Below are 15811 nucleotides of genomic sequence, written 5' to 3' on the forward strand. Positions count from 1 at the left end.
CAGATGCTTACCCTGCAATTCACTTATGTTTTTTTAAAGGTTTATTTATTTATTAGAAAGTCAGAATTACAGAGATTGACTGATTGATCTCCCTCCACTGGTTCACGCCCGTCACAATGGCTGGGGCTGGATCAGGCCAAAGCCAAGAGCCAAGAGCTTCTTCTAGGTCTCCTACATGTGTGCAGGAGCCCAGGGACTTAAACCATCTGCTGCTGCTGTCCCACGAGCAGCCAGGACTTGAACTGGCACCCAGATGGGAGGCAGGCATTGCAGACAGCAGCTCAACCCACTGTGCCACAGAGCTGGCCCATCCCTCAACACACTTTAAACTTGAATTTTCTGAATGGCCTCAAAAGAAAAAGTGCTAAGAAGGGCTCGTGGAGGACAGCTGTTTGCTGGCCCTTCCTTTCTTGGGCAAACAGAAAGCAGAGCACTCTGAATCCCGCACAAAGAGTTAAGCAGCCCTGCTGTGCACACAGAGAATCCGCCACCAGCATGCTGGTCACTCCCATACTTCAAGACTTGTGCTGTACTTGCACTCTTAACTACAGCAAGCAATTTTAAAGATTCTTTAAGGGCCGGCACTGTGGCTCAGCGAGTTAAGCTGCAGCCCCTGACTCTAGAGTCCCATATGGGCGCCTGTTCCAGCCCCGGCTGCTCCGCTTCCCATCCAGCTCCCTGCTAACGCACCTAGGGAAGCAGTGGAAGATGGCCCAAGTGCTTGGGCCCCTGCACCCATGTAAGAGACTTGGATGGAGTTCCTGGCTCCTGGCCTCAGCCTTGGCCATAGCAGCCATTTGGGGAGTGAACCAATAAATCTTTAAAAAAAAAATATTCTTAAGGATTAAGCTTACTCATTAGGTAAATTTTATTAACTAAAACTTGAAATAAAATGCTACAATATATTATGTGAGACTAAGTCAGCGTAAATTATGTCTTGACTGCATATTGCCTTGTAGCAAAAGCTCTCAGAGCCGAAAAAGAGAATTCACCAAAGGCGATTTGAGTGCAAATTTAATTAATTTTCCAAGTCACTCTATAGTAAAAAAGCATAGGATGAAAAAGCATTTGGAAGTAGTGTTCTTATCACTAAAACTCATACTGTGAGAACACAACCCAAGTTCCAGCTACCAAGAGACAAACTTTCACGCTTCTTGAAAACCTGTGGCTCACCTCCAACAAAACGTCTACAATCAAGGGAGAAAGAGCTTTAAAAAGAAATCCCATATTAATTAAGTCAACATAATTCAATCCTTTCTCCGAAGCCAGAATTCTGAAATACTGAAATACGGCCTTAGCTTCCGGGAATTAAAGCCGTTTTTAATGCTGCTATAATGGAAAACAGCTAATTATTTGGAAAATTAACCCAACTACAGTTGAAGGATTAGATGACATTGTCACTTCCTCTCGGATGACCAAATTAAGGATGTACTTTGACCACTCCCTACATCTAGATCTGTGGAAGGCAGTGTGGCACACACGCTAAACCTAAGCTCAGAAGTTGTCTCGGATTCAAATCCAAGCTCTGCCCCTCAAAGCTGTGCAGGCATGGGCTGTAAGCTCAGAGCCTGGGTTTATTAAAATAAATAAATAAATCAGTCCTAAGTGCATTCATCTCATGAGGTTGCTGGGAGAATTAACCACATACAAATTACACACAGAGTTAGAACACAATAAAGGTTGGCAACTTAGCCCCGTCAATTCAGGTTACAAATGCCTGCGCATCTCACCGCGTATCTCCTGTACCAGGCTGCAATCACAATTTGGCTTCTCTTCATGAGCAGGAAGTGGGTACGGCACTTCCACCCCCGATAAATCTTCTGAATCAGAGTGGCCAGGTCCTCGAGCCGTTGCTTCCTCAGGTCTTCTAATTTGAATAACTAGTAAGAAAACAGGGAGGGACTTACCAAAAGTCCTCCGAGACCTCACGGTACACGTGCAAGGGATCTTCAGGAGGGAAAACCACCACGATATCGGGCTCAACCACATTGAGGGGAAAAGCCGTCACGGTAACTACAGGTGATGTGGATGGACGTTCTGATGAACTGAGGGACGTGCCACACTCTTTACTCCAGTGATCCACAATTCATGACAAATCAGAGAAGGACTGACCGGAGCTTAAGACCATTTTTCACGTTGTCCATGAGGATGAAAATACGTACAGAGAATCCCTCATCTGAAATCTGCAGGTCTCAGATTTTTGGATTAGGGATGCTCAATCTGTAAATTCTATGTGAATATTCCAAAATCTAAAAAACTCTGGAATCTGAAACACTTCTGGTTTGGAGCAGTCTGCAGAAGGAATACTCAGTCTGTAGCGGAAAGCAGATGCTGGTGGATTTTCTCAAATTTCAACACTTTACAAATTCTGTAAATCTCAAATCACCAAATAAACTGCTATAGTAATGATGCTCTATAATCCATCTATCATTTATAAAATGGCTCCCTTGGAGTTCTATGCAGTGGAATTTGTAAAATGCTTTTTTAAGTTTAAAAATATTTTCAACTGTGTGCCTTCATATTATCTAAAAATAGTACTGCTGTAGTTTCTAAATTATGTATAATTCACATATTATGGACTGAATTTACCTCCAGTTGCCATGAATTAGGGAGGTTTTATTGTTTCATGATAGCTTAGGATTTCTTAAATGTCATCCAACTCAGCAGATGAAATACTTGGACTTTTCACAGCAAACGCAAGTCCCATTATCTCGGATGTTTGCAGATCACCACAAGAGGTGACATTTTGTGGCAGCATCTCAGGAAACGTCACAGACTTTAACCCAAGTTCAAAGTGTGAGGGTTCTGGTTACTTACTGTTCTCGGGTTTCGGATGAATATCTTTGATCGACCAAAGGAATATTCTTCCACCGGAATCTCCAACTCATTAAACAGAACCTCCACACCAGACCTATAAAAAAGCCAAAGTGAAAACAGTTTTCTGAGTTACAAAAACATCTTTATCCCGTTTCATATCATGATATCAGGTTCTCAGTAGCTTCATTTCCAGGGATAACTGCTTAACTGCTCTTTCAATAATCATCCTTCCAGAGATTTTCAAGATTGGATTCTACAAATTGAATTCAATCCAGTAAATACACACAAAAAAATGTGGGTTCAAAACTGTGTATTCTAAGAAAATGTGATATTAGAGCCAATTTCTGGATTTCTTTAACAGAGGCAATTTATACACACACACACAGATAATGATGTACCATAATGATGTTGGGTGTGTCTGTGTATGTGTGAGCATATGCTTGCACACGAAAAAACTTAGATATTTCTGGAGAGCATTTTAAACACTGTTCCTGCCCGCAGAGTGTGGGCACAGGGTAAGAGAGGGTGCTGAGAGCCTAACCAGTGTGATGCGAATGCACGTGAACCTTTCATGGCTGCAGCAAGGCCTGGACTCGGCTCTGACCTCTCCATCCTGGACCCCGGTTGCAGAATCAGTTTCTAAACCAAACCTTGCTCTGCCACCTGTGGCCGAGGTGCCAGGCAGGGAGTGCAAATACGTTCTGTAGTTCCGTGCACATTTATCGTAATCCCCTACAAGTTCAGCAGTGAGAGCTGAACAGTACCCAGATCCTGCGTTATCTGGGCACTGACTTAGGTATCAGGGACCACACCGTGCCTGTGCGGAGTTTCCATCTTCCTCTTACGCAGGGTGAGTATCTAAGACTGCTGACATTCCTGTGAAAGGCGGGGTCCACTGAGAACGTGCAGGCAACACCAGGAGACTGAAACGAACATGGCCAAGTTCCCGCAGGAGCCCATGACTCAGGTGTGTTGGCCCTCCCGCATCACTCAGGAGAGAGCCTCACAGCCCGCAGAGGAGGGCCACCTGCCTGAGGCCAAGAGTACAAGTAAGGTCACCGCACAGGCAAACTGGGTAGCTTGTGCCACCAGCACACGGGGTCTCTCTGCACGGGGAGAAGGCAGGATGGGCCTGCAGTGTCTAGCACTTTTTAGGGACTGGGTGACTTAAGAGCAATTCAGGGCTGACCAGCTAAAAGCGATGGGGCCTGGACCCACGCCTCATTCTCCAATTCAACTTTACTAGAAGGAACACTGACTGGGAATGCTATCTGCTATCTGCTTCTCAGCTGCCGCAGACCTAGGCAAAGAGTGGGACCTTTCCCGCAACACACGGACTCTCTCCAGGGGCCGGTTCCCCAAGTGAAAAGCAAAACAGCTGAAGGGGGTGATCCATGTGCGTCTAACTCTACCCTTCTGAGATTCTGCACAAATGTATGTTGTCAATTACAAATAACCTATTTCCAAAAAAATCTATGGATCAACAAGTTCCATATGTGGACTTAATAAGTCCCGTTTTGACCTTAAAGAAAATGAAGATGTGGGTCAGCGCAAAATGGTATTGCAATGGAAGAGGGTCTAAGGCGGATTTATACCCAATTTTTCATAGGGTTCCGCTTTGCCCAATAGCACGTAAGAAACCCCGTCTTATCTGTATGCTTGAAAAATTCATCATGTAACTCATCAACAAACTCCTTACCTTGCTGGGCCTTTCCAGTGAGGCCAGGTTTCCTTACACAGCATTTTGTATCTTTCCAGGCAGGGCTCGTAGGCCTGCCTGAAGGCGTAGCCCGCCCTCCGCACCCGGACGTTCTCCAGGAGACCCAGGTACCTGATCTGGTGACACACCAGACCCTCGCTGAAGATGTGCGCAGCCTTCTTGTCATTCGGTTTGATACACCTAAAAGGTTGCAGAGTTAGATTTTACACTTGGGTTCTTAGGAATGTAATGCTCATGTTTTATAAAGTATTTATAAAATGTTTCCTATTAAAAATAGTTATTCTTGAAAAACCTAGTTGTTTCTTTGGAAAATTATAGCAAATAATTTTATACCCTAAAAGTTAATAACATTCAGCCCACATAGAAGTTTTTAAAAAGAACAAACTGCACCCAGTGCTGCGGCACAGCAGGGTAAGCCTGCCACTTGCAGTGCTGGCATCCCATGTGGGCGCCAGTTTGAGTTCTAGCTGCTCCATTTCCAATCCAGCTTCCTGCTAATGCACTTGGGAAAGCAGGGGCAGATGGCCCAGTCCCTGGGCCCCTGCACTCAGGTGAGAGATCTGGATGAAGCTCCTGGCTCCTGGCTTTGGCCTTGCCCAGCCCCGGTCGTTGAGGCCATTTGGGGAGTGAACTAGCAGATCGAAGATCTCTTTCTGTCTTTCCTACTTTCTCCGTAACTCTTTCAAATAAATGAATCTTAAAGAACAAATAGTACAGACAACACCATGGATGAGGGCCACTGACGTTTTACTGAGGGAAAGATTTCTGGAAAAAGAGTACATTTTGTTCAGTTCCACTTACATGGTGGCTCTTCAAAAAGTTTGTGGAAAATGGAATTAAAAGACAGGTTTATTTTGGTGGGAAAATTTTGAAATGCAGGCATGGTTTTCCATAATATGCATTTTTCATCAACTTTTTGCAGACCTCTCCTCTTAGGTTCAAGCAAAACTAATCCACAGTTAGAAGCCAACACTGCTGTTACCTCAGGGGAGGTGGTGGACAGGATCAACATGGACGGGGCAGAGGGGAACCTTCCGGAATGATGGAAATGGTTCCTATCTTGTCTGGATGAGGTAACCCTAGTTTAGACATATGGAAAAATCCAACAAGCCATACTGAAGACATATACACTTTACTGCACTGATATGTACTCCTTTTTAATGGAGTACCTTGCTGTGCAGGAAAGACTACATTTCCCAGACCCCTTTGCAAGAAGGGTGGCCATGGGCCCCAGACCTGACTACTGGAATGAGAACAGAAGTAATGTCTGCTGGTCTGAGGCTGTGTCCTTAAAGAAGGGGCTGTCCAGCCCTGGATCTTCTCCCGCTTCCTGCTGGCAGCCAGTGTGGACATGGCGGACAGCCCTCTGAAAATGGCAGAGCCCCGGGAGTCCAGGAGTCCTTACACTTGGAAGTTATGTCCCAAACAAACATCAGTCTTTTTTAAGCCACTGGTAGTTTTGGATGATAGAGCAGCCATCTCTGTGTCCTAATAGGATTTTTAAACATTCACAACTATGCTACAACCGTCCAATAAATCACACACGTGCAGTGTGAACAATTAAATCTCAATTGGTTTGGCTGTGGTGCTATTGCACTCTTTTCCATTTATAAAGATAATGTCCAGTCTCTGGCTTCCATAAGGACAAACAGATCAATGTTTCAGCCTGTTAATATATGTATAGGGGTTTAGGACTGAACTTATCAATAAAGGCACCAAGACAACTGCATGGAAAAAAGAGCTTTTTCTTTCCAATTTGTGGAAAACAGGCCTAAATACAAAAGCTGAAACCAACATGATTCCAGGAAAAACATATGACATATTTACAATTTGGGATTTATTAAGATTTCTGAAAGGGACAAGAATAAAGGAATCTTCTAGGGTGATGGAAATGTTTCACATCTTGATCAGGGTGATGTTAGCAACATGTACATAATTGCTAAAAAAAACAATCAAACTGTTCACCCAAGATGTGTGCACATCCCTTCATGCAAATGGCACCTCAATAAAATACAGGTAAAATGAAATAAATATATACTCAATCAAGAATAACAAAAGCAACTGATCACAGAAAGTTTCCTGGTTACTTTTCTGTAAATGGGATCTAACCAAGATACAGTCTAACTTGATTACAATCAAACCAAGGGCTTTGCCTTTATAATTCTACTAATATAAGTATCAGGTAAACAAGGCAAACATAAAAATGTTTTTCATTTTCGTTTCCTCATAACTGAATTATGAGGTAGCCGTGGGTGTGGGTGTGCTATAGGAAACCTGACCCAGACACACACCTTCCATTACCTACTTCACCCAGGACACACATGGCAAAGGCTAATCCTAGTTGGCCTTTACCAAATCTTGGAATAGTTTTATCTTAATGCCCCCAAAGCAGGGGAAAATAAGAGGCCAGAGGCTTTTTAAGGAGATCTTTCTATTGCCTTGAAACATTTCAGGTTGTTTTCAAAATCATTGCTTTTTCCAGGCCTGCAGCTCTCACAGGAGAAAAAGAAGTGCATATCCCTTTAACATCAGAATCGTTAAGTAAAGCAAAGCTCCACTCACTGCTGTGCCGCTCTGCTCTAATGTCACAAAAATCCAAAATGAAGCCAACAAAAGTTTTCTGCAACACTGACAAGAACAACAACAAACCCTGCAGCCTCACAATGTCATTAAACAACAAAAGATTAAACACACAAAAAGTGGACGACCCCTATGTGCCAAACACCCAGCTTCAAGATCCGTGGTCACCCCACCACTTCTTACTTACACGATGGTTTTGCGTCACTATATGGGGAGGAAGAACACTGGAGTGTTTCTTAGGCCAACTCCAGTGTTGTACTATTTGATCTATAAGTACTCTGCCTGAGCTACACGAAGATTTAAGCAAACAGGAAATCGATATTCCTTGAGCGCACTGTCACATGTGCACTGTCAAGAGGATTTTGTGCACCCGCAGTACCTGATATAGTTTGGGTTCTTGGTCTGTAGGTTTTTCATCAGGGTGGCGACGGATGCCTTGAACTGTGAGCCAGCTGTAGGCGGCCTCTTGAGGTTGATCTTGGCGGGATTCCCTTCCGGGAACAAAGACTTGATGAGGGCGTGACCGGCCTTCCACATGGCTTGGGACAGGTCTCGGTAGAGAAGGTCATTGTTCTTGTCAACAAATCCTTCCACCTGGTAGAGCACCTACGAGGAGCACACGGGACTCAATGGCTGGGGCACTGCACGCCACTATGGCAAATGACCGTTAGAACATCCTGGGTTTATCTCCATCACAGTCTCATCCTTAGCATCCAGCCTCCCTGGCACATTAGTCACGCTTGAATGCCAAATGCTCCAAGTTTAAATTTCATCTGTCTCCATCACAGAAGAGACCCAAATAAATGCTATTACCCTTCAGGACTTGCTAGAATAAACTCCCCAAATGTCATCATAAATGTTCAAAGGGTTTAGATTTTTCTGGTGCTTGAGAATTATTTTGAGGACTTACTTTTACTTTTTAGTTTACCTGTGCCAATTCGAACTTGTTTAAAAGTAGATGGGAAAATAAAGTCGCGAGTACACTAACATTTTCATAGACATCTTAGAGCAGCAGATACATTGATCAGAGATGTATCTTTTAATAATACAGGCTAATAAAATAAATAAGCACCAAGTTCTAATATTTTCAAGTTAATAGTAATTCGGATACTATATATTTACTCTTTATTACATACAGAACTAAGAAATATTTTTCCTTTGAGGTTTGCAATCTTTTATTAGAAATGAGGTATTCATTCTAACTTATTATCATTTAGGTTCTAAAAATTAATCTACTGTCAAAATTGTTTTTAATAGAATATTTAGATGTATTAAAAATTAAATTCCCCTAAATAGTAACCTTTTTTTTTTTTTTAAGTAAAGTAGGTATTTTCCTGTGTTGTTTCAAAGTCTCAGAGTTAAAGAGTTTTGTCTGCTGGCTCATGCCCCAAATGCCTGCAACAGCAGGGGCTAGGCCAGGCTAGAGCCAGGAGCCTGGAACTCAATCTGGGTCTTCTTTCTGGGGGGCAGGGCCCCAAGCACTTGAGCCAGGACTTGAAATCACTGGCGTGCATGGGCAGGGAGCTGGGGTTGGGAGCAGAGCCAGACTTGAAATCAGGCATGCCATTATGGGATGTGGATGTACCACAGTGGCATCCTAAGAGCTGCGCTCAGTGCCCACCCCATAAAATTGGTTTTTAAAATACACTTGAACTCTAAGTTCTACTGGCTTTGCTTTAGTCGACTGTATCACAGAGATTTTGTTCTCCGCAGTCCAGATTCTGTTTGCACTGAACATTCTTCTGACTCGAGTGGCCAGAGCCCCCGTCTCCGGGGCACTCCGGGCACAGCCTGCCTCGGTGCCCCAGCACCGCCATACCTTGCCAGCGTAATGCTGGATCCGGAAGCAGCTGTGCGGCAGAGACGTGTCGTTGAGGAACCGAGAGCACTTGCTCATCCGGCTCTCAAAGTGCTGGTGGGTGGCGCAGACCTGGTTCAGCTTCTCCAAGAAGGTCTCGTCGGTGACGGTGCCTGGCCTCAGGCACTCCTCATCCAGCATGGCCAGGATTCCGTTTGTGTTCTGGAAGAAAGGAAATAAAAAAGTTCCCTTCCTCCCGCGCTGTACTGTTTTAATAATTACTCCTAATTCCGCCATCAAACACAATCAGCTTAGTCACCGGACAATTCTGCACAGCTACAAGGAAGAGGGGAGACTCGAACAATTAACAAAAGCCACAGCACGCAGCCTGTTCCCCCCAAGGGTCCCAGGTGTGCGTGGGGTGGAAGTGCACCTGTAGCAGCAGCACCTCGCCTGCCCCAACAGGGCCTGGGGGTCATCTCAGCCACCTCGGCTGGCTGAGCGCTGAGATTTTACGGTCAGGGAAACACCAAGTTAGACCTGCGAGGTTCAAGAACAAATCTGAAAACTGGAAACAAGAGTGACAATATTGTCTCTATCACATCACAAGGCACAGACTCTTAGGGCACTATTTTGATTCAATCCTTAAGAAGGAAACTGGTTTCATGTTTCCGAACTGGACATGTGTTCAACAAAAAGTTTATTTTCTAAGGAAAAGAAAAACAGATTGTGATTAAGAATGCTGCTTTTAACAACCGCTTCCATCAAGCTGTTTTTAGGAATATCTGTTTATAATCCAACTGGTGCTATGTATAAAGTTTCTAAATGGATGTTAAAATGGTGGAAATTCATTTGTTCAGACTCTGTGATACTTCAAGAGCGGTCAGCCCTACATGGAATCAGAAATGAATCAGGAATCTTCTATCTGCTAAATAAAGACTGTGCTCCTTGGATTGCCCTTACACGCCCATCAGTCTTAATTCCAAAAACAATCCACTCCAGCAACCGCCACCCCGCCCACTTCCACCAAGGCCAAGGCCCCAGTTCCTCTCCCCTTCTCTTCGGGGCTGTGACATCCTCTGGGCAGCCTCCACGCGTCCCACACAACACCCTGGGGAAGCGTGGACTCTCAGGAACTGAGTGTGGTGCTAACATCCTGCAAATAAACATCATTGTTTAATGGTGCTGGAAGGAAACATATCCTCCACGTACCCAGGATCCTATGTGAACACGCGTTTCTTCCACCATATAGGCAAGGGGATTTTTAGGTGGAATGATCTAATCACAGAAAATACATTCCCATTGTTCTTTTTTCCCCCTTATTTTCTTAAAGGAAAGTAATTAAGCGCAACATTATGTTTATGAAGGAAAACACGCTAGCCAGAAATTCTTAAAGCTACAGTTCCCCTGCTTTACCAGGAAATTTTCTCAGGAAGTCCACCGATTTTTCAGGGTTTAAATTAGCGAATTGCTTACATGGAATACTAGTGTGCCCATTCTAATGTCGTTCAGGTTTTTCAAGATAAGCCTTATTTTTTATTGAAAAGTAGCAATGCTCCAGAACACCACTGGCAACATTTAATTTAATCAAAGGTGCAGCTTTGAGGGAGATCTTGACTACTGAGGGGGAAACTGGCTAATTACGTCATTTCCGAAAGGGCTTATGAAAAATGAACAGAAAATGATTTGCTGTGCATTCGGGGCCTGCGATGGTTGCCCTGAAACACGGCATTCACCACCACGGATGCAGAGGCCGCTGCAGGGCACCACGCTTCTCACGGGACCTCAGGGGTATGCAGGGGTCTTAAGCATGAACGGCAGAGTCCTCTGGTTTTCACACACACCTCAGTCTTCCTACAATTCATTCATTTACAATAAGCAATAGGGTAAGATCTGAAAATAAAAATTTTAGACCCAAAAAGCATACCAAAAGTTATCCAGTCATTTTCAACACTTAAAGGTTTTTTTCCACATACACCTACTAAACTGGGTCCTCCATCATCTACGGTTACACAAGCCACACCCTCTGCACACATTCTCTGAATCCATGCTGGGTCTCTCCTAGCCACTTGGTGGGAGGAGATCTGCTTAATTCAGCTCAAGAGGCTGTCCCTTTATTCCCCTTTGTCTGAACTTGAGCTGCATGCTAAGGAGTCACTCCAGTTTTAAAAATTAAATGGATTTTCTATTTTGGCAACAAACTGGTCAGCTGCTCTGAGCCTACTCTGACCCAGGAGCCATGGGTTGGACCTGGGCTCCAGGCACACAAGACAGGCTTGACGGGGCCCAGGGTTGAGTGGTCACAAAAGGTCATAGCAGGCTCTGTGCTGTGGCAACAGGATTACCATGGGGGATCCAGGCTAAGTATCAAAGCATCCACATGGCAAGAACCACGGATGATGTCTTAAGTCCAAAATCCAGTCTCCAACTCTGCAGTTCCTTCAGGAAAACTGTAAGACGCTGAAGGTATTAATGCTCAACACTGAAGGTGGTGAGCTCATTCAGAAGTAGCGAATCATATTACTAAAACATTCTTTAGCACACTATACCTAAGTACTCACATTTTCTATAAGGTCACAAATGATAGCATTATTGAAGTAGTCGATGTGAGTCCACTCTATGTCCTGAGAAACAAAACAGAACAAAATCAAATTCCATGATGATGACGACACAATGCTACCCAATAAAAAAGCTTGTCTGTCTTAGCCTGTTTCACTTGTGCTCTATGTGTTTCCTTTATAAAACTGGTGCAGAAAATGTCATCTTTTAGTTCCCCAGATTTTCCTAAGACAGTAGTCCACCACCACCACAATCTGATTGAAGCACATTCTCTTGACCTCTTCCAAGACTGCCTCCCATTGCACTCTCCCATCGGTGGCAATTTCCCATGCACTTCACTGGCCCTGTGCCAAGTATTTACTCAACAGGCCCTTGGGTCAATATTACTTTGTGTATATTTACAATGTTTATAAGGAAGTAAGGCAGAACTTGACCCCAGGAATCCAAGGCCTAGAGTTTTCTGTTCTTCATTTGTAATCACAAAGAAAAAAGTTAATTTTAGAGTCAATCCTATGTTGTAGGGCAATTAACGATTTCAAGTGTTAAAAAAAAAAAAAAAGCCTAGTGCCAAAACAAAGTATTTTCATCAAGGGAAGACATGAAAATCCAGCCAGTGGTTCTACTGCTAATTGCAAAGCCAAATCAGTGGAGCCAATTGCAATGGTTCCATGTCTACTTACACTCTGTCCCCATGTGTAAACACCGATTCTTCTTCTAAGGGGAATAAATGTAATTCATACAGCAAGCTAGGGATATTCCTATATATTCTTAGAAGTGTTTTTACACAATCTAGACATGCTGTTTTAAGTTGCAAAACAAAGTTTGGGCCTTCTCTTTATGATGAGAAGACAGGAAGAGGCTGATTCTTGCTTTTAGGATGTTTATGTTTCCAAGAGGTGCTACACAAGTATAGACATTTTTAAGGCATCAGGATCATCTTAAAATAAGGAGGAAATGCGTGTGACTCAGCTTCAGGGTAAATGGGACTTTACTAAGTCACTGAACATAAAAATCACATTAGAAAGATCTACACTGAGAGACACAAAAACGATTCAGTGCCCTTAATGGCTCAAAAAGACACTATAGAAAATGAAGAAAAAGACACTAAGATATTAAAGCAAATAAATGAAAAGGAAATAAAAATGCAGCCAAATTAAGATATTTCCTCCATTGTTTGAAATATATAATTGTGCACTTGGAAAGAAAGGCTACTAAAAAACAAAAATGGAAAGTATACATATATATTATATATTCTGAATTATAGATGAAGAAACTTAGCAAATTGTACTTCTGACTACTTTGAAATTACATTCAACAATTGATCATAATGAAAGGACTAAGAGTCAAAGGGAGCACATAAACAAGTCTAGTACCTGCTAACACTAACCGATGGAATAAATAAAGGGGAGAGTGATCCAACATGGGAAGTGAGATACTCAGCAGACTCATAGAATGGCAGATGTCCTAAATAGCACTCTGGCCTCAGAATCAGCCCTAAAGGCATTCGGATCTGGCTGAAAAGCCCATGAGAGTATTTCAGGCATGGAAAGCCAAGACACTCTGGCAAAAGATCTCTGCGAGTGAGATCCCAGTGGAAAGAACAGGTCTTCAAAGAAGGAGGTACCTTTCTCTGAAGGGAGGAGAGAACCTCCACTGTGACTATGACCTTGTCTAAACAAGATAAGAGTCGGAGAACTCAGAGGGCTTCCATAGCCTTGGAAACTCATGACTGGAGCATAGGGAGACTACTGATGCCATAGACAGGAGTGTCAATTGGTAAAGTCAACAACAGGAGTCACTGTGCACTTACTCCTCATGTAGGATCTCTGTCCTTAATGTGCTGTGTATTGAGATTTAATGCTATAACGAGTATTCAAACAATATATTTCACTTTGTGTTTCTATGGGGGTGCAAACTGTTGAAATCTTTACTTAATGTATACTAAACTGATCCTCTGTTAAAAAAAAAAAAAAAAAGAAATTATCAACTCCCAACTTGACTCTCACTGGGATTAAACATGACAATAGGTCTGATCTGATTTCATCATCATTTAAAAAAAATCATCTATTATTTTTCACTTTATGTTTCTGTGTGGGAGCAAACTGTTGAAATCCTTACTTAATGTATACTAAGCTGATCTTCTGTATATTAAGATAATCGAAAATGAATCTTGATGTGAATAGAAGGGGAGAGGGAGTGGGAAAGGGGAGGGTAGTGGGTGGGAGGGACGGTATGTGGGGGAAGCCATTGTAATCCATAAATCGTACTTTGGAAATTTATATTCATTAAATAAAAGTTAAAAAAAAAAAGAAATTACATTCAACAAGATAATCCATCCCTAGCACTTAATGTAACTCCTGTTATGTAAGCCCTCAACAAATGTTACCTAATTTAACATAAATTTTGAAAATCAATACTTGTTCAGATTGAGCAAAGTCTCAAAGTATTTTAAAATTTATCTACAGCGATCATGACCTGCTTCTGGAACACAGTTCCCTAAGTTTTGGCAGATGCGCCGTGACACGTAACCACCACCATCATCAGTCGCCGCAACACCTGGGCAGTGCCTTTGTGGTCACGCCCACCCACGACCTCTGACCCCTGGCTATAACGGATGCCACAGCTCTCCACAGGCCACCTCGGTCTCTGCACCTTTCCCTTTCTAGGATGACACGGAGACAGAATCACACAGCATGAGGCTTCTGAATCTGGTTTCTTTCACTGAGCACAATGCATTGGAGAGTCATTCCCACTACTGCTTGTATCAACCATTCATTCCTTTTCATGGCTGGATAATACCGCCCTGTGGATGTGCCACAATTATCTGCTCATATCAGACTGTTTCTTAACCCACTATTATTTTATATGATTCTACTGAAACCCTAGGAGACCAGATAGAGGTGTCTGTTTATTGAGCATCTTCTATGTGTCAAGCACTGGTCTGGGCACCAGCAGCAAAGAGCCTAGAAAATCCCCGTTGGCATGAGATCACTAAACCTGACACCACGGTCATGTTTAGACAGTCTTCTGAATCCACACTTTGAGTCGAAAAGGAAGATATTTTTCAAAAGCATTTCAACATTACCTCCCGGATGTACTCCTCCTGTTCTTCTTTCAGAGTAAGTTCGATGAAGATTTGTTGCAGCTTCTCGTTACAATAATTGATAATGAACTGCTCAAAGCTGTTGTCCTGTGTGGAGAAGATGAAAAAAAGCCTTAACACCCACGCCACCAGCTCCCCGTCACAAGGACACGGAGACATCTCAACCCGTGAAAATGGACACACTGTCTTTCAGACACAACCGTGGCCCAGCACACAGCCACTGGGACACACTCTGCCCCTTGCAGGCACCCAAGGAAGAGAGTGCATGAGGAAGTGAACGAATGAAGTATACACAAACCACGCAGCCTTTGAAGGATGGAGAATTTTTAGTCGACAGAGAAACACCCCACGTGGTTTAAAAAAAAAAAAAAAGCCTACTGCTGAAAGATCTGTGTTATCAAATTCTCCACCGTCCACTTTCAGGTGAAACTTAAAACTCAAGAAGTCCTGGCTTGCTTTCTTGTGCCCACCTGGAGTCAGACCCCTGAAGCCGGCTCTCGTGGCCCAGCACTTTTTCAGTATCACGCTACGTGACAGAGGGTGTGCACGTACAGACACAGGCACTGAGCAGTTTCATGCTCATCTGTCCCACCCTCTGGTGCAGCCCCTCCACTGTATTCTCAGGCCTCGCTCTGCACCCTGCATGTAGCAAGCACTCAGCGTGCACTGGGTGGGTACCCAGTGAATGAAGTTCTTATCAAGGGACTTAACACATGAAAAGCTGGAAACCCCTGCTTCTCAGAAGGCCCAGATCCTGGACCACTCTTCCCAGCCCCAGCAGCACCCCTTCGTAGGGAGGGTCACTGGTTGGGAATTCTTGGATGAAGCTCCATGCCTGAAGCACAGCTGAACCATCCTTGGGAGTCAGGCACCTGTCTGTGGAGTGAGCACATGGCACCAAGAACCACACCTTCCAGAATACAGAGATCTGACTCTACAACTTGTATTTTTACCTCTACCTCTCTTCTCTGCTAAGAGATGGTGGCAGCAGGAACAAGGACAGAATGAGCACTCCACGAGTAAGCCTGGCTATCATCCAAGGAGGGGGCTGACCCCTCTCTAAGGAGCAAGCATGGCCCTCAGGGGATGGTGGAACCAAAGCTCAGCTCCAAGCTCACTGCTTCTCCTTAACACACAAAGCAACTGCCTGTCATCCCTTGGTCAAACTTGACCTCAGTGCTGGGAAAGTTGATCTTTCACAGTCAACTCCGGTTCCACCCAAGACAAATGTAAA

The 15811-nt window shown here is 43.6% G+C and overlaps 1 protein-coding gene across 10 annotated transcripts in view; it reads right to left on the minus strand.

The window, feature by feature from the left end:
• MYO1B (myosin IB) overlaps positions 1 to 15811 on the minus strand; it is a 189605-nt gene that overhangs the window by 26001 nt on the left and 147793 nt on the right. For all 10 annotated transcript variants that reach the window (XM_070070449.1, XM_008258850.4, XM_070070455.1 and 7 more), the window contains exons 14-20: positions 14560 to 14664; positions 11477 to 11539; positions 8937 to 9137; positions 7497 to 7723; positions 4517 to 4717; positions 2818 to 2911; positions 1731 to 1880 (exon numbers count right to left, since the gene is read on the minus strand). In XM_070070449.1, the coding sequence (XP_069926550.1) occupies positions 1731 to 1880; positions 2818 to 2911; positions 4517 to 4717; positions 7497 to 7723; positions 8937 to 9137; positions 11477 to 11539; positions 14560 to 14664 (1041 nt within the window). The remainder of the gene's footprint in view (positions 1 to 1730; positions 1881 to 2817; positions 2912 to 4516; positions 4718 to 7496; positions 7724 to 8936; positions 9138 to 11476; positions 11540 to 14559; positions 14665 to 15811) is intronic.

The sequence above is a fragment of the Oryctolagus cuniculus genome, chromosome 3, assembly GCF_964237555.1.
Source record: "Oryctolagus cuniculus chromosome 3, mOryCun1.1, whole genome shotgun sequence".
In the NCBI taxonomy this organism is placed as follows: domain Eukaryota; kingdom Metazoa; phylum Chordata; class Mammalia; order Lagomorpha; family Leporidae; genus Oryctolagus; species Oryctolagus cuniculus.